The sequence below is a fragment of the Anolis sagrei genome, chromosome 1 (assembly GCF_037176765.1).
Source record: "Anolis sagrei isolate rAnoSag1 chromosome 1, rAnoSag1.mat, whole genome shotgun sequence".
In the NCBI taxonomy this organism is placed as follows: Eukaryota; Metazoa; Chordata; class Lepidosauria; order Squamata; family Dactyloidae; genus Anolis; species Anolis sagrei.
In genome coordinates this window covers 267,915,681-267,935,102 of record NC_090021.1, presented here as the reverse complement: position 1 = coordinate 267,935,102, position 19,422 = coordinate 267,915,681, and the positions used below count along the sequence as shown (strand labels likewise).

General features: G+C 37.0%; 1 protein-coding gene across 5 annotated transcripts in view; it reads left to right on the top strand.

Annotated features, from left to right (window-relative positions):
* The window catches only part of LOC132768809 (golgin subfamily B member 1-like), a 61,925-nt gene that overhangs the window by 14,629 nt on the left and 27,874 nt on the right, over positions 1–19,422 (top strand). For 2 of the 5 annotated variants that reach the window (XM_067462712.1, XM_067462711.1), the window contains exons 8-18: positions 1,756–1,878; positions 2,424–2,537; positions 4,632–4,953; positions 5,396–5,505; positions 5,791–5,908; positions 7,618–7,709; positions 9,258–9,408; positions 14,823–14,932; positions 15,165–15,288; positions 17,118–17,248; positions 19,128–19,175. In XM_067462712.1, the coding sequence (XP_067318813.1) occupies positions 1,756–1,878; positions 2,424–2,537; positions 4,632–4,953; positions 5,396–5,505; positions 5,791–5,908; positions 7,618–7,709; positions 9,258–9,408; positions 14,823–14,932; positions 15,165–15,288; positions 17,118–17,248; positions 19,128–19,175 (1,443 nt within the window). The remainder of the gene's footprint in view (positions 1–1,755; positions 1,879–2,423; positions 2,538–4,631; positions 4,954–5,395; positions 5,506–5,790; positions 5,909–7,617; positions 7,710–9,257; positions 9,409–14,822; positions 14,933–15,164; positions 15,289–17,117; positions 17,249–19,127; positions 19,176–19,422) is intronic. The other 3 variants (XM_067462713.1, XM_060765117.2, XM_060765100.2) reach the window with 3 other exon arrangements.

Below are 19,422 nucleotides of genomic sequence, written 5' to 3'. Positions count from 1 at the left end.
CCTCCTCACGTTACCTCCAAGCCACGCCCCCTTCTAATCTGTCAAGGAAGAAGCATAGAATCATAGAATCAAAGAGTTGGAAGAGACCTCATGGGCCATCCAGTCCAACCCTATTCTGCCAAGAAGCAGGAACATTGCATTCAAATCACCCCTGACAGGAGAGAAAGAGGGAGGGAAAGAAAGAAGGAAGGAAGGAAGGAATGAGGTAGAAAAGGAAGAAAGGAGAGAAAGAGGGAGGGAAAGAAAAAGGGGGAGGAAGGAAAGTTAGAGAAAGAAGGAAGGAGAGAAGGAAAGAAAAAAGGGAAAGAAGGAAGGAAAGGAGGAGCGAAGGAAGGAGGGAAGATGTAGAGAAAGAGGGAGGGAAGGAAAGATGGAAAGAGAGAAGGAAGAAAAGAGAGACTGCAGAAGAGAAAAAGGAAGAAGGAAGGAAAGAGGGAGCGAAGGAAAGGGATAAAATGTACAGAAAGAGGGAGGGAAAGAAAGGAGGAAAGAGAGAAGGAAGAAAAGAGAGACAGCAGAAGAGAAAGAAAAAGGGGGAAGGAAGGAAAGCGATAGAGAAGGAAGGAAGGAGAGAAGGAAAGACAGGAAGGAAGGAAGGAAGGAAACAGGGAGTGAAGGAAGGAGGGAAAGAAGGGGAGATAGGGGGAAGGTTGGCCACAGCAACGCGTGGCGGGTACAGCTAGTGATCCTATATTTTCCTACTAGCTGTTGTCTGGTAGCTTTCTTCACATTATCTGTACAATGTTATTGTCAAAGAATACAGACCTTGAATTGTGACTTTGGATTTGTGTAATTTTAAATGGATGTTTTTATAATTGATGTTCAAACGATTTGTTTTTAATTGTAATTGTAATTATAATTGTTGTGCTTGGCATCTAATGGTTGCCAGTTGTGAGGCCGCCCTGATCCCCCCCCCCCCCCGGGGGTGAGAAGGACAGAATATAAATGTATGAAATAAATAAATAAATTCTAGTATAAGGTTGATGTTATTGAAATAGTCCTATTGTGTATCTCTCTGAACCAACTTTTCAGCAACATTACATTGTTTAATGATAGTGTTAAACAACTCGGCTCCTTTTTTCATATGTGGTGGACATGCAAAGTAGCATCTAAGTTTTGGACAGAAATACATGAAGAAGTACAGAAGATTTTAAAAATAAACTTCATAAAAAAACCGGAGTACTATCTATTAGGGTTTACAGATTTAGACTTACAATTAAATGAACAAGAAGATAAACTTTTTACATTCATTATAACTGCCGCCAGAATAGTTTTCGCAAGAGAATGGAAACAAGAATTAAATCCACCCATAGAAGGGTGGTTTGAAAAAATCAGGGAAATAAAGGATATGGATGAACTGACTTTTTTGTTGAAGAAAAATACGGGCAATACTTTAAAAAGAACAAATTGGGACCCTCTCCACAGCTATCTGGAGAAATTGCAAAAATAGAAGACACAATAGACATTTATTTTTCAAGTAATATTTTTCAATAATAAAAAGACATTAACCAAGAAGATGGAATGGAAGTCAATTTTCTTTTTTCTTTTTTCTTTTGTTCTTTTTCATTTTTTCTTTCTTTCTTTTCTTTTTCTTCTTTTTATATATTTCTATTTTCCCCCTCTCTTTCTATATTGTTATTGTTCCCACTCTTTCGTTAATTATGGAAAATCTAATACAATTCTTTTAAAAAAACCAAAAACCTGCACTCAGCAATTCATAATTCATATTTAAACAGTTAGTGTATTATTTTTCAGATTCGTATGTTTCAGAATATTATACAAGAAAAGGAAAAAGAGCTGATGGGACTGGCCCAAAAACATGAGCAAGAACTCTTTAAGATGGCTGCTAAATCTGATGCTAGTGCTGATCTAGAACAGGTAAGAAAAATGCACTGTAACTCAGTAGCAGAATGAATGGAACTCAGACCATGATTGCTAGAATCCAGTTAAATCCTCAAGCACTTTGTTTTCCAATTTAATTTATATATCTCAAAACAGAGGCGCACTTGACTTCTTACAGCTCTGATATTCATTCTGTACTCAGTTCTCCTATATTCTGTTGATTCGGGTTATTAAGAGCACAAACTAGTTGTCTCTTCTCCAAGATAAAGCTTTTGCATGAGCGATAGTGAGGTAGAAGGAAATTAACAGGGGACTAGAGCTTTATGAGAATGAGAAGAGGCTTTTTGTGATATCAGAGCTTGACCCTCCCCTTGAGTGCAGAAAGTTGTTTGGCTTTTATATGCAATATTTCTGGTCAATATGACTTTTTGAACAAATGTCATGGTTTCACTTACATCTTTGGAATTTAGTTGTATTGGGTGGGATGAAGAGAACTAGGGCCAGAGGAATCTGGGTTTATAGAAACTTCTACAGAAACTTCTCTTCTTCTATTTCATTAAATGAACATCTATCCTCAACAGCTATTGAAAGCCTTGAAACAGAAGCTCCATGAAAAGGAAGAAGTCATGCTAGGAAGAACACAAGTGATAGTTATGTTGCAACAAGAATTGGATGCTAAAGACCAGCAGCTCAAAGTAAGAATGAGGTGCAATAACTAGTGACTTACAAGCCTATTGTTTCCACTCTGTGGCTGTTACAAATATGACTCAGGGCGAAACTAATATCCCATTTTAAAAAAACACCTACCTTTTCTTTATATTAATAAATTCCCCTTGCAGCTATTTTAAAGTGTACATTTGCCTTCCTTTCTAAATATTGAAATGCTAGCCTCAGTTTTCTAGCAAAATCTTCATTATTTCCTCCCTGAATACCATTGGAGAGCTTGGCTATTTGAATATAGTCTAATGGTTTTCCTCTCCGGTCCTTTATAAGTAAATCTTCCCCCTCTCCCCATGATTTTGATATTATTCTTGCAGCAACAAAACTGTATTGACAGATTTCTACATCTTCTTTCACAAACTAAACCTAAGAGGCACATTTCTGGGTTTTTCTTAACCCTTTTAGTAATCATTTTATTTGTTTATTTAATTAACTTTTTCCAAAAAGTTTGACCCAGCCTACAAGTCCATCAAGTGTAAAAGCATGTTGAACTTTTTTCATTTACTGTACATTTTTTATACCTGCCTCTTGTATTTATTTTAAAAGTAACAGTTGCAAGTGGCTTACTTCTACAGAGCGTGCCCTTGTGATACATAGAGATAGCATATTTTATCTCTTTTGAAATAGCACTGGTGCAGTGAAAATAAACCAGAGGATTACTGTGGATCATTTGGAAGTCAGCCAAATAGAACAATGCATTCCTTCAGAAATATGTTGGCAGACAGCAGGATGATTTCGTGTCTCTCTTCCGGAATAAATGCCAGTGCAGACTGTAGAATTTGTAGGTGATTTCACAGTCCCTTTCAGTTCCAGGGAGACAACTATGTGAATGCTCACAGACCTCTATTTTAGTGGAGATAAGGTGATATCTCCTATCTGCCTTAGAAACATTTGAGATTGATAGAAAGCTACACACCTCCCACTGCCTTTGCAAGAAGATTAGAATTATTTCTGGAATTGAACAAGCTGCTATAGAATCAGATTCTCCCCATTGAAGAAATAATTCTGCATTAGGCAGCATCTGGAGTTTATGCCTCAGATTTTGCTGGAATGCTGTCTTGAGGCATCCCTAAGGACAGCTCTCCATGGGAAAAATGAATGTGGACACTTGTGGCAGAATGATTTTGATACTGATTGGCTTAATTCTTGGTCCTCAGATTTTCTCCTTCCACCTAAAACCCCTTGCATGCTCTGAAAATCTGCAGTAAAGTATTGTGGAGCCCTTTTCAGAGCAAGAAAGAGGCTACAGCAGTAAGGTAGATTATCCCCCCCTTTTTTTTGCAGAAAGGATCACTTAACTAGATGAAAAGCTTTCCATTTCAGTATTTGGAAAAAAAATTAAGCATCAGTAGCCCAGTGCTTAATCCAGAGCATCATCCTGCCATTACTCAGTTATGAATGACTTCAACATAACAATTTAGTCAATTTTCTTCAAACAACTATCTCAGTTCTGCATTTGTGTTTTTTTTCCTGTGTCAGAAGTGACTTGAGAAACTGCAAGTCATTTCTAGTGTGAGATAATTGGTAGTCTGCAGGGACATTGCCCAGGGGATGCCTAGACGATTGATGTATTTCTATCCTGTGGAAGGCTTCTCTCATGTCCCTGCATGAGAAGCTAGAGCTCGACAGACGGGAGCTTACCCCGCTCCCTGGATTCGAACCGCCAGCCTGTCAGTCGACCAGTCCTGCCGGCACAAGGGTTTAACCCATTGTACCACAGAGGGTGAAAGCAGCTCTTCTGTTTGTAGGTGGACTGTTGACCTAACTTCCATTGAAAACGTTTTCCACATGATAAAAAGTTTCTATTAAACACCCTAAAGACACCAAATCCTGTCTCATCTTCTAGACTAATCAAGGTCAGCTCTGCTTAGTACCTGGATGGGAGACTGCCTAGGAATACCAGGTGCTGTAGATTATATTTCAGAGGAAGGAACAGGAAAAACCACCTCTCAGTATTCCTTGTTTGTGAAAATCCAAGAAATTCATGTGGTTTCTATAAGTTGACAGGTGACTTGACGGCACATAAAAACATATTTTTGTCCATTTAAAATACATTTGTTTTATTTCAGGAAATTAATGAACATCTGAACCGCCTTCAGTTAGAAAAAGATAACCTCCAGTCCAAATTGAATGCCGAAAAGCATGTAATGCGAGCACAGCTGAGAGACATGATGGAGAAACATGAGAATGAAATGAAAGAAGTTAGAGAGAGTCACAATGCAGAGATCCAAGTGCTCCAAGAAAAGCATGAAACTGAGATGCAGGAAAAACACCAAATTCAGCTTCAACTTCAGAAACAATTGGACAAATTAAGCTCTGGTGGACAAAATGATTTGGCGCAGTCTGTTGATATAGATGCTGTAATTAAACTAAAGCTGGAACAGCTTGAAGGTATCATATTATTGAACAGTGTTTTTTACAATTCCTTACAGTTTTTTGTAAAGAAAAGCAGCCCGGAAAGCCATCTTTGTGGCCATTCTTTTACACAGGAAGCAGGATATTTGTAATTTATTTGTTGAAATGAAGAAGTAAGCCTTCCAAGTAGATACCAATTTATGCATGCCTCATTTGTTTTAGATAGTGGTTCTGTGTGTTTGTGAAATATGGGTGATATCCTGATAGGACTTCTATGTATTTTTGTGTCTAATCCAGGGGTCTGTGACATAAAACTGCAAAATTCAATTGTCCAATCTATCACATTGCATATGCCCTACTAATATTTTTTCTCAAAGTTACATTATTATTTTGTAAATAGTATAATACAGTGCAACACTATCATGATAGAATTTCTGCTACAGTTCTGAATAATGACTGAAATACCTCTTTGTTTAAGCTCAAGCAAAACTGAAAACGGAAGAGGCCAGCAAATCTGAGGCAAGGTTCCTTAAAATGAAAGCTTGGTCTAAATCCAGAATCAGACAGCTTGAAGATGAGCTGAAAAATGTATGTAAAATGCTAAAGAAAACTTATTTCTATGTGTTTGATTCTGTATCATAGATTTAAATAACTAAAAGGTGCCCATGTGATTATTTAAATTTTAAGATGTGAAGAAATCAGCCTTTACTGGAATATATTTATAGCTGAAAAGTAGATGTGTGTAGTGCAAACTTTCATGTTACTCAAATGCATATGAGAATTCTTCTGATACTCTTGCTACTCCATAACAAATAACTTATAAAAGATCTTACATTTTAGAAGAAATTTAATGACAGAATACATGTTTTATAGTTTACATCAGCAAGTGACAACGTAACTGCCTTACATGACCGGATTTCCGAATTAGAACAGGAAAAGGAAGACCTCCAGTCTACACTACAATCTTTTACTGAACTTAAAACTCAAAACGGTAAGTAATTATTAGACTTCTGTAATTGTAAATGAAGTTAGATGATAAGACTAAACAATGGATTCCTAACATATAGGACCACAATTGGATCTGCCTGTATTTGTGATTGGATCAGGCTTTCTAGGCAACTCATATGGTTCCTAGCATCTAGGGATGGCATATTCTCTGTTCATGGCAATGTTCGTAAATAGTGAAAGAAATGATAAATTGTCTAATATTGTAAAATCTCCTTGGTGCTTTTCAGGTTAAGCAAAAGTTTAATTTAAGACTTTTTGATGGACTCAGTCTACTAAAGATACACCTTGACATCTGTGTTGTGATGTTTAAGTATTTGTCACAGCTCTAAGGCAAAGGAAATATAGGAATACAGGGATACATCACGTGACAAAGTAGATGCGTTCCAAGGCATTACATATTTTTAAAAATTAGTACCAGAGGGAGAAATAACATGGAAACATTCCATAGGATAAAAAAGAACAGTTCAACAAGTTTCAGAGACTTTTTCATCTAAAACAATCAATGTGTACATTTGAAATGGAACAGCCTGGTCTGGCAAGGCATGCATAATAACTAAATGAAAACATTGTGACCTTTCTGGATACTACTTGAAAGTTCCTTCCATAATGTATCCAGCCTTTCTCTTTCTTGTGATTACTGTTTTGGTATCAGAATTGGTGGATCCCTGTTTTTTTAAATATGCTATAGGTAACTGAAGAAGCAAGCTCATCTTCTGTCCCCTTTTCTTTTTGTTTTGCAATTCATGTCTGCTGAATGAGGGATTCTTGAGGCAGCTGCTACTTACCTTGCCCATGGGAGGCAGGAACACATCTTTGTATCTTTAGCAACCAAACAAGACAGTCACACATAATCTAAAGTTCAAATTCAAAGTTCAAAGGACAGTCACAGCCATTTGCACACAGTAACAAAGCGCTAAACAAACAAACAAACAAACAAACAAAAACCAGAGGAAAGCTCAAATGCCATCCAATTCCTTTCAACCCACTAGTCTGAATATGCACTCTGAAGATAAATGTTGCACGTGTTAGCAAACCCCATCCTAATAGCTACTACTTTCCATTTGATGCTTCCCCACAATTACCTTCCCCCTCAGCAGGGGAGCACCACAGTATTGCCTCTGGGGAGGTCACCGGCTGAATCAATAATAATAATAATAAACCTTTATTTATACCCAACTACCATCTCCCGAAGGACTCGGTGCGGCTTACAAGAGGCTGAGCCCAAATACATCAGTAAAAAGCAACAACAACAATACAGACAATAAATAAACTCATAAACAAAGCAATAAACAGTAACAATAACACCACGACGCATTAAAAACCTATGGCAGGCCAATTGTAATAATTAAAAATTTTAAAATGCTGGGCATGACAAGGTGACATATAACTAGGATGGGTATTTGGAGAGAGATGGAGCGAGCAGACAATCCTATAGAGATAAAACATCCAAAACTACTTCTTTAAGAAAATATTTTGATCCAAAGTTGATTGAATCTGTGGCTGTAGAACCTGTGGATACAGAGGGCCATCCTTCTGCATGTAGTTTTCTATACCTACTAGTGCTAGATTGCTTAGTCTGTTGGAGACCATTCTTACTATGTATGTTTCTGTGTTCACAGCCTGAATGAATGTTTACTTATCTAAAAAGTTTCTTTGAAACTTACAGTTAATATGGATTAATTGTCTTTACAGAAGAATTGCTGGCTAAGCTGGAAGTTTATGAAGAGCAGCAGCGAAAGTTGCAAGCGGATCTTGAACAAGTTACGAAGAGGGCAGCTTCGCAGGTTTGCTATTGTTGGGAATAATGGAATTTAGCTTGAGTGATCATTAGCAGGAGTACTAAGTAGAGAAGCCAGTTAAAATTTGCTATGCTGAAAATCTGTTGCATTGTTAATAGTTAAAACAGTCTTAAAAGCCTGCATGTTTATGCTGACCATATTCTTTGACTCTGGCTAATACAAATACAAATCTGTGATAAGACCATACTCAATAAAGTTCTGGTTTGGAGGCTATATCTCTAAAAGGATATTGTAGAGTTGGACAAGATGAAGAAAGGACAGTCAAAATGATCAAAATGTTGAGGGAATTCCTTTGTGATGAAAAATTACAATGTGTGGGGCTATTTGGCTTAAGGAAAATGTGAACAAGTAATGGGTCTCAACCTGACAAAGGTGCGGCCTCTCCCAAACTGTGGTATTACCTATAATAATAAATTTCACAACCAGATGCACTGTTCAGGTTTAACACAGCATTATATATCAGTATCTTCTGGCAGGTCTACCCAGATTATTTTTAAATTACGATTTGTAAAGTTTGTCTGGGTTGTTGTTAATATGTATCAGTACAGGTCAAGCATTCCTTATCTGCAATTACCAAGTCCAAAATGCTCCAAAATTCAGAACTCGTGTACCTGTAATATATTTGTGAGCACAGGGAGAAATGCTTTCCTCCATTTCACAGAAACACATGTCTCTCTCTGAACAAATAACCAAGCAGAAGCGCCACAGTCACTACCTCAAAGAAGGAGGCAGGCAGCTGATGGCCCCACTGCTGCCTCCACTGCTGCTGCTGTCAATGTTGATAGATATTAATGGGTTCCCATCCACAAAAGTCTTGTGTTAGAAAGGCACTGACTAGGATCCAGGCTCCAGCAATGATTGAGAGCAGGGAAGTGGCTGGGGTTTTTTTTTGTGGGGTTTTTTTTGCATGGGGCTTTCCTCCAGGCCAAGTTCAGCAGCTGCTGCCTTTAACCTCACTTTCACAGGGTTGTAGTAGTGGAGGATCAGCAGCTAGTGCAGGCACAATTTGTGCAAAGTTTGGCTGTGAAGAACGCAGCAGTGCCAGCTCCCTCCTTTCCGAGGCAAGGGAAGCCCAAAGGATGTATATTTGCCAGCTGGGGTTCACCTCTGCTGCTGCCTCATGTCCTTTTTTATACAGGTATCAGTACTGTATTAAAAATATGAAAAAATCCTGAAGTATGGAACACTTCTGGTTCCAAGCACTTCAGATGATGGATAATCAACCTGCATATATATATTCTGTAACATTGCAATATGGTCTTTTAATTATGTTATGTTTTTGGCTGCTGTAGCCTGCCTCAGTCCATGGGGAGAGGCAGATAAGAAATGATGATGATATAAACAAAATGGTACTATTGTACTCATATGCTACTTGGGAGTTTCCCATGGTTGGCTAGTTTGTAACAGTGACACATATAGGGGGTGATTTAGCATGATTGTTTTTATGTTCTTAGATTGTATTTACAATTCATTGATTATTTAATTCATCTATTTTGAGCTTATTTTATATTCATGTCCCAACTTCACTTGTAGCCTAGTGAATCGGGCAGTGTAGATGAACTACAGAGTCGGCTTTTGGAGTGGCAAGAAATTGTAACTGAATCTGAAGATGTACACAATCAAATTAGAGAGGAAAAATCTGCAATGGCTCTAAGAATGGCACAGATTGAAGAAGAGAGAGAAGGTGAGTTAATCTGTTTGAGATGATGTGGAGATATTTTGTTAGGTTGCTAAATATTGAAAGGAAATTAACAGTTCTGTGCAAAACTTCATGCCAGATAGCACCTGTTGCCTGATCATAAGAAATAGGCACTAGAACTATGTAAAGGAAAATGTAAAGAAATAAATTTGGAATTCTATTGAAGATTTTCTGTTGCCAGCTGATTTACAAAAGAAAAGGAAGCTTGGACTTTGGGTATTTGGAGTAATGTTTGATCTGTCCGTATTTATTGAAATTGAAGTGATGCTTTGGAGAGCTATAATATTAGCAATGGAAAAAGGAGACTTGCTGGCAAAGTTACATTCAGTCTATTGGATTCATGACTAGTTTCTCAATTATCAAATACTATATCTTGAGCTTTTGAGTCCAGGTAAAATACATCATTCGAGGCAACTTGTGGCTGAAGCATTCTACAGGTTAAGCATCCTTTATCTGGAATTCTGGAATCCAACATTGTATCCACGAGTGGCTGAAAGAGTGACACCTTTGCTTTCTGATGGTTCAGTGTATAGAAACTGTGTTTCATGAACATTATTTACACTGCTATGTATAAAATTGCCGTAAGGCTATGTGTATACAGTATACATGAAACATAAATGAATTCCATGTTTATTTCTCGGATTTATACTCCACTTTTCTCCCAGAATGGGATTTAAGGAATGCTTTTAAAGACATGGCTCATATCTCCAAGGTTAGACTTAAGTCCCATGTCTAAGATATCTCATTATGTGTATGACAGAAATCCAAGATCCAGACAAATTTGAAATAAGGAATATGTCTGGCCCCACGTATTTTAGATAAGAGATATTAAACCTGTATATTGTATTCAAGCCCTTTTGTATTAATATGGTCAAATATTGATCTTCCTGTTTGTTTGGTCAGTATTTAATTTTGCATTTTCCCTTGGGTTTCGCATGACCTTTCTGTTTTGTTTCTCCCCCTTTGCGGTTAAACCTGATGAGCACATGGCGTCCCTTCCCCCTCCACTCCTAGCCTACACTGTGATTTGGTCAGCCACTGAGAACATAGTTTCCCATCAGTTTTGTGCATGCAGGATTCTGCAGCCACAGCAGCCTATGATGTAATGTTGTTGATTTTCCTTAGTGGGCATTTTTTTGTGGGAAATCTTCAATAGTGCATTATAATTGCTGTTTGTGGTGCTGTGTGTTTTTCTTTTCTTTTTTTTTCTTTTTTCTTTTTATTAACATAAGTAGCAAATGCTGATTTTTAACTTCATTTTCTTCCCTCTTGCAATACCTATACCTGCATTTATGTTAACAGAACCATATTCATATCCTTTTTTACCTATAGCTGGCTCCATATTTACTTTGCAAGCTGTATAACTTATAATGTTATACTATAAGTATTTAAAATTTTACTCTCTGGCATTCTTTAAATATCCTTTAAATAGAACAAATCATTAAGGAAACTGGCATTTTAGGAACTGAAATTTGAATAGATGTTGAGCTAAATGTACAAAATAAAATGTCGGCAATAAGTGCTACATTCATCTTTTTTTGGGGTGAAGTTCTTTCATGAAAACAGTTCAATTCTATTTGAGAATATGCCCTTTTACAGAAATGCATGGCATAGGCCCTTCGGAGAAGTACTGTAGTTAGGGCTTTGGATAGCCTAAATCTCTCTCTTGAGGATCTTGTGGTAGACCTACAGCATTAAAGAGTGCAATCCGATCAGTGTTAGCCAGTTTAAATATCCTCTTTATTTAATTTTGAGGACTTAAAATGGGATTGATGTTTTGAAGGCAAAAAAGGGAGAGAAGTTCCATAAAGTTAAAGGTGGCTGAAAAGGACAATCACTGCATTTCTCTGACTAGTCTAATTGAGCATTCATGATGAAATTCATAAAACTTGAAGGTGCTCTGTTTTATCGGAACACAGTTAAAATTCCTAAAAACAAACCACTCTCAGTTTTTAGTTATTTTTAATAGTGTTAATTACTTCTGTTCATTATGGTCCCCAAATGCAGTAAGCCATGATATTCATGTTTCACCCATCACACTACAGTGTTTGACCGTCCCTGCTGATACATAGTCCTAATGAAAGACTATTCATGGGTTACCAAATTGAATTTTCTATTTGGAATGATCAGCTTTTACATCTGACATAGTTTTTAAACTTGAGAAGAAAATCTTTATGAAGGACATTCAGTTAGTGGTTGCAAATTATCAGTAAGGTGATCGATTTTCCTTCCGTTGTTGTGTTTGATTTACAGATACTAAGACATCAAATAATGTATGAATACTAGGAAATGATTAAAACCCATACACCCTGATGGGTCACAAAGTGTCAGATGCAAAGTGTGCTTGTATCAAATATTCAAAATAAACCTCTGTGGCATATTAATTTACTATATGCTTGGACCCAGAGGCATGTATTGTGAATATCTTCAAATGGGTCATTTTTTCCAATCTTTCCTTTCCCCCATAGCTCGGTTCCACCCATCAATTGTGCTCTGTACAGTGGACATGGTGGTGCTGTGAACTGGAAGGGGAAAGAGGAATTGGTGAAAATCCCTACTCTGTGTTTCTTCTAGCTCCTAGTACATTCCAGTTACTTCCATCAATCTTTCCATTTCTAAGGCAATAACTTTAGACAAAAATCATAATTATGTGATAATAACTGAAACCTTGTTTACAAATGAATATTCATATTACAGTTAATCATCCCAGTCCAGAACTACATTGTAGTTATGAGGCATTCTTAACATTTCCATAATGCAATTCTACAAATTCCATCTAGTCTCTCCTTTTACCAGGTCCCAGTACGTATGCCATGCCATTGTAAAAGGTCTTCCACTCTCAGGGTTGCCTTTTAAGCAGGTTGGGTGGACTGTAATGTGGAGATCTGACTGATGTCGAAAACCTGGTTACAGGCTGGGTTGTGCAGGACCACTGACTGATTTGATACTTGATTTGAACAAAAAACTGAAAAATGTTCCTTCTATTTTGTTGTTTTCTGATTTTATGTTATTACTTTCATTTTGGTTGTCAGTATAAATCTGGATGCATAGCAAAGGAGAAACGTGTTTCAGGTCTTTGCATATCAAATACAAATGAGAAAAGGGACAAATGGAACAGCAGGTGTTATTTATTTATTCATCTGTTCAGTTTATACTTCATTTTTCCTCATTAGGATCTCTGGTGGGAAAAGTTAACAGGAATAGCCCATTATTAGGAAGCAGGTTAGTCGAAACAAACCTAAGCATGTCAATTAAGTCAGTGGAGATGGTTTGCCTATATGGGAACTACTCTTCTGACCAAAGTTGTACAGATACTAAAAATAAATTCTAAAAAAAGAAAATGGGTCAGTTTTTGAAATTGCTTCAGTAGCAGTCATTACCTACTAATTTGAAATGTTTAATACGCTTGTATGATAATAAATAGGTGTAGACAAAGGATGCCTTCTGTACCTAAGAAAATTATGTGTCCTTTCAAATATTGTACAAAAAAAAGTTTTCCTCCCAATACTGCATATAGGATATACCATACAGGGACCACATGCAATCTAAATATTTATTTATTTATTTATGACATTTATAGTCCACCTTTCTCAACCATATGGCGACTCAAGGTTGGTTACAGATTGGCACGATTCAGTGCCATGCATTCATAAAAGTGCGATTAAAAACAGTCAACATAACAATATAAAAACATATATAAAAACAATTGAAACGTGTAGTCACAATACCTTTGTGTTTGTCACAATGACAGCTTATAGTTGTAGATAAAAGTACAGATAAGAGAAAAAATATAGAAGATTCAGTGAACCTAACTCCTTAATCAGACTTCAGCATCATTATCATACACTTTCACTCGCGACCGAGTAAGATTGTCTTCCAAGTGTAGAGCTATGACATTGGGTCCACATATGACTGTAGAGACCTATTCTGAATCCACATGGTCTTTTGCAGCGAGGACATACATTTCCAGATAGAAGGTATTTTCAACAAGAGTTTGCTTCATGTGCCTTCCTCTTGGCACATTTCTCCCTTTCTCTCTCTATTCATGCCTCTTCAAGAATCCACAGAACTGTTGGTAACAGCTGACCTCCGGTTAGAGTGATTGAGGGCCAGGGCTTCCCAATTCTTGGTCTTTATGCCACATTTTTTGAGGTTAGCTTTAAGTCCATATTTAAGTCTCTTTTGCTGTCCAGCATCTCATTTTCTGTTCTTGAGTTGAGAGTATAGTAACTGCTTTGGGAGACAATGATTGGGCATTTGGACAATGTGGCCAGTCCAGCAAAATTGATGGTGAAAAATCATCGCTTCAGTGCTGGCGGTCTTCGTTTCTTCCAGCATAGGTTACAAAGTCTAGTTCATATAGCACAGTGGTTCTCAACCTGGGGTCCCCAGATATTTTTGGCCTACAACTCCCAGAAATCCCAGCCGGTTTACCAGCTGTTAGGATTTCCGGGAGTTGAAGGCCAAAAACATCTGGGGACCCCAGGTTGAGAACCACTGATATAACATATAAAGTCTATACTTATACATCTTGGTGTTTCCCTCAGTAATATAGTTATAAATCTTTGAATAAATACACTGATTTGTTGAGGTTGAATAGTTGAAGTTTAGTTACTGCTTTATTAGCAAATAAAGTATGGAGCCAACTTTGCCTTCACGTTTTCATGCTGACTTGTCTGCTTTACATGAAATATCTTCCAAATAAACATGCTTTGTTAATCACACAAAACAGATGGGAATGTTTTTAAAATAAGCAAATAATAATCATTTATCATAATGGACTGCATTAATTTAAGCTTCTGAATTCTGAAATGATTGTGTGTTATTGTCCAATGAGTCTATATTATTTACTATCTAATGTTATATATGGCTTGATGCCAGGCTGAAGTGTGTGGTGACTTCCACATAGTACCGCAATAAGGGCACCCTTTAATATTAAAAACCAAACAAATGGGTTGCTAAGGTTTCATAAAAATATATGCACAATTGAATAAATAAGGTACTTAGCACACATATCAGCTACATTTAAATATAATTGACTTAATTTGAACCTAATTTAAACCTAATTTGAATAGATAAGTGGCTGCCCTCTTTGTCAGTATCCATTTACAAATTCTTCTTTATTTGGAAAGTAATGCCTGTGAGATTTATACTCCCTGTGACTTCTTTTAAAAGAATCGCATATGGATAGTTTTCATATGCTCTGAGGGGGAAATCACAAGGTGGATAATGATATGGAGTGCATCTATACCCTATTCCTGCCAGTTCTTCATAAACCCCTGTCTGTATCACTGACCCTTTTTCAATGTCTACAACATGTTTGTCTGATGTGTGATTGCTTTCCTGTGGCACAAAACTGATTGAGGATGACTGGTTCTTTCCTGGCTGCTCTGATCCAGCCATAGTCTCAGGGCAGCAGGAGCTGGAGGAGGAACTGGCCACAGGTCAAGGGATTGGCAGAATGCATCCGGAGAGAAGAAAGATGGCCCAGTCCAGCAGGAAACTCCAGGTAAGTTGGTTGCATATTTTTGTTGATGTCAGCATAAGTAGCAAGTGCACTCTTCTTGCATTCTAGGTGTATGTGGCATCTTAATATGGATAGTTGCAAAAGTGAATATCTTACCTGCGCTCTTCATTAATCTAAGGATAGTTTCAAGAATAAAGTGTTGTTATCCTCAGATGTTACAATTTGGATTTTGCAGGCTATTAATTTAAGGTTTCTTTCCCTGTCCTCCATTCAGGAAGATTATGATTTTGATGGAAAGCAGTGCTTTGAAGAGCTGAATGTGACTTTGGATAGCACTGATTCAGCTGAAGGAGAAAATATGGGAGGTTGGTGGCCAGAGTACACTTCTTCTAACACAGGTGTGGCAACCACTAGACAGTTTATTAAAGCATGCACCAACATCTGTTTTGTCATATTTTTGTTTTGCAAATTCAACTAACAAACCATGTTGTGTTGTGTTTGTATCTGTTGAATTTTTTTGGCTTGTCTTTTTGTTTCAATTTGAAGCATGTGCGTGCTGGATGAACTGTCTAGTTTTGGTTCAAAACTAGAACTTAGTCGTGATTTAACACCTTGGATTCTGAGTTGTGAATAAAGAGTGTTGTCATTCATGGTAAGATTTTTTTTAAGTTCTTGTGAAAACACCTTCATAGCCAGACATTATTTTCAATTGTTTTTCATGCCCTGTTTGTTAAGCTATATTTGTATCTGTAGCAAAAAACTACCTGTTTTATTGTTTTTTAGAAAGTACATTTTAATTGCTTTAGAATTTGTAATAAAAATCGCATCTTTCAGGGAATGCATGTGGCCTGTTAAGGAAATTAAGGCCACATTTATATGTATTTAAGGTTGCTTTGATTAGTGAGATTAATGCGTTTTGGATAATTAGACATTTATTATGTTATATTTTATTATATCCTTCTTTCAAGGAAGTTCAGCCAGCATTTACAGTTCCCTCTTACTTCTATTTTATCCTTACAGTAGTTTTGTGAGTTTGGTTAGGCTCAAAGATATTAATCTCCTAAGCCAGAACTTGCTTCAGTGTTTGGTTCTATACAAGCATAATTAGTAGAGTTCAGATCAATTATTTACATTGCTAACACTTCCATCTGAATTATTTTGCATACTGGGATGTGAAAATAAAGTCTCCCTTGTTGCTATTATAGTACAACTTCGAAGCACAAGAGAAATCCTGGAGATTTCAGTTGAAAAATTTAATTATATTTAAAAAACTACAATATAGAAATGGACATATTGTGCCCTTCAAATGTTTGACTGTGATTCCCATCATCACTTGTCAGTATAGCCAATATTGTGCAATGATGGGAATTGTAGTCCAACAACATTGGAGGGGCACATGTTGTCTACTTTTTCTATTAAAAACCCAGATAACTCCCCCTCCCAAATTGTATAGTATAGTGATCTCACCTGGCATGTTTAAAAAGGAAATATTTCATATTTAACCCATTATGTAATATTTGCCAAGTATAGAAAGTTCAGTATAAAATAGTTGAAGCATCATTTGTGTTTAAATAGCCACTACATTTTTCTTATAGTAGAGAAAAATCCTGCAGGAACATAAACTGTTGTAAAAAGAAGAAAAAATCTTATGTCTAAGATTTAAAACCTGCTCATGGAATCTGAACTCTTCAAGGAAGGAGAGACTGGATATGGTTACAAAAATCCTTTCTGCACTCAGATATTCATCACTTATCAAGATATCTGACTGAAGAAAGGGCTGAAGTTGTGTTCAGCTGAGTGTGGTTAAGATTTCCTATCATATAAGGTAGAGTCCGATGAGCTCCGTGTATATAATTTTTTCTATGCCTGTATATGCTTCTAGCCATTGCCAAAAGCATTGTACACAAACTGTATAACAGGAAAAAAGATAGTGATGTTCTGTCAGTTTGTTATTTTAATTGAGTAAAAAATCCCTTGATTAATGAGACACTTGATTTATTAAAAGATTGCTAGAAGTAGCAGCTAAAAACGAAAAAAAAATCAAGTCAGTATCACCTTAGAAGAGATATTCCCATAATTGTTCAGATGGGCTTGATGAAACGTTCTCATTTATAAGACAAAGAATTCTTCAGAATTGTTGTCAGATTTAGTCAATAGGATAATTATTTAAAAGTCATGATTTGATTGGACCTGACACTGCTAATAAAATGACCTTCGATTTAAATAGGTTTACGGACCGTAGTGGAAGAGTTAGAATTGGAAAGAAATCAGTTGCAAGAACAAATTCTCTTTTTGGAAGAACGTTGTCGGGACTTTGAAGATCGATTGCAGCTCCAAGGCAGAATGGAAGCTCTACAGGTATGTGTTAGGAAGTGGAGGTCTCTCTTCTGTTCTGTCAATTTGTGTGATTTTCTATCAGTCTCGATCTGAAGGAAATTAGACTGGATGCTTAAATAGCTTAGATGAATGTAAGGATGGAAGGATAAAGTGCACCTGGGGGACTGGATTAATTCCCTTTCCTCAAATAGTCCTTTTAATGTAAAGAATAGATCTCCACTTTCCATAATTTGTATAGAAATTGGACAGGTATGTGGATAAAATACCTGTCTTGCAAGTTCTCCTTGTTGTAACAATAGCTGTTCCCCATCACTCCTGTCCGTGTCACAGCCATTTGGTGTGATTCTGATTTTGAACCGTTTTGTACTATAAAGCAGTTTTTGCTTTCCAGGGTTGGGGTGCAACCTCAGAATATTTAATAACTTCTGTAGAAATACTTCTCTGGAGCCAATTCTGGGGGGTGGTGTTCATCTCCCTTTTCTAAGCCGAAGAGCTGGCGTCCTTAGACACCTCCAAGGTTATGTGGCCGGCATGACTGCATGGAGCGCCATTACTTTCCCGCCGGAGTGGTACCTATTGATCTACTCACCCTTGTATGTTTTTGAACTGCTAGGTTGGCAGAAACTGAGCCTAAAGCGAGAGCTCACCCTGGTACCCAGATATGAACTGCAAACCTTTGGGTCAGCAAGTTCTACAGCTCAGTGGTTTAACCAGGGGTTCAGTTGGTTAGCCAGTTGCTTTTTAAGTAGGTGCGGGGGGGGGGGGGGAGTTTGGAATCAATATAGAAACTTAAAGAAAAGCTTTTGTAATAATTTTTTTACCTAAAAGGAAAAGAGAAAATTTTACTTACATTTTAAATGTCTCCAAAACCCATTTCTCAAGTGACTTAAAATTTCTGTGTTTCAGCTGACATGTATTTTTAGTGATAGTAACCTCTGGTTACCTGAAGTCTTCAAGGCAGAAAGTTTCTGAATGCTGTGATACATCCACAGGAACATATTGAGAGATGAATTATTGTAATTAATCTTAAGACCTGTGAGTTGCAAAAAAGAAAAGAAAAAAGAAAGAGTATTTTATTGCTGGACTCTGATTCTGCAGAGTTAGTTATGTACCGCAGGATCTTGTCAGCAAATAGGTGGACCCCCACTTGGTTAGTGTTGTGGTTTTGTGGTGTTTTGTTGTTTTATTATATTTGTACAAATCTGTATGTGAATTGTAAACTAGAATTTTAATTAATGTATATCTTCAAATAATTAAAGTTGAAAAGGTAGGAATGTGGATTGATTGCCAAAAGAGATGATTACAGATGTGCAGACTGGGAATTGCTTGTGATTCAGGTTCTGTTACTGGAAGGAATAATTCCTGCAAGTTACATCTGATTTGCCCAGTGGCTGCTCTTTTTGCTCCTCTGTGTTTGCAAGTGCAATTATTTATTGACATGAGTTTCCTCTCCACCTCCTTTCTGTCTGCTCTTGACTGAGATATAGCGTGATTAAGAAATGCTTGTGAATGTTCTGACATCAAAAGGTTAAACTGTGAACTAAACACAAAAGTCTTCTAGGTAGGTTATAGTGAATGCCATGAAGTGAAAGGGTGGCACTATTATAGCAAAGACCCAGGGAATGTTATGAACAATCCACTACAACTCAAAAACATGTCAGTGAAATTTAACAGTTTAAGACAACTGAAATTTGAGACACCTGGAGCACACAATAAACTAGGGTATCAAAGCTTCATGTAAACAGCCCACAATTTTAAATACCTGATCTGTTAATCTATGCATGTGACTAACAGATCCCTTAACATACTAAAATGCATATGTGTAATGGTGGGCTACCGCATTTTTCCGAAACAGTAATGTCACTGTATATTTGCATTGTAACAAAGCATTTCAATACAGGTGGCATTTGGTGTAGAGGAAGAAGGGCTGCTATTGAGGGCTGTACAGGTGTGTTTTGCGCCTTTTGAATTGATGGCTTATTTTTCTTAGAAGTGATTTTTGGTATTTTATCTAACCTACCCGGCATTTAACAGCGATGTTGAGTTTGTCTGAGCTGCTGCTGTTTTTGCTTGCTGTCTGCAGTTTTATCTTACACTCTAATTTTATGAAGCTGGGTAGACTAACGTATTTAGATTGCATAACAAATCAACTGTGTCAGAGGGGCTTGCTTCATGAGTATGACTTGCATTCAACA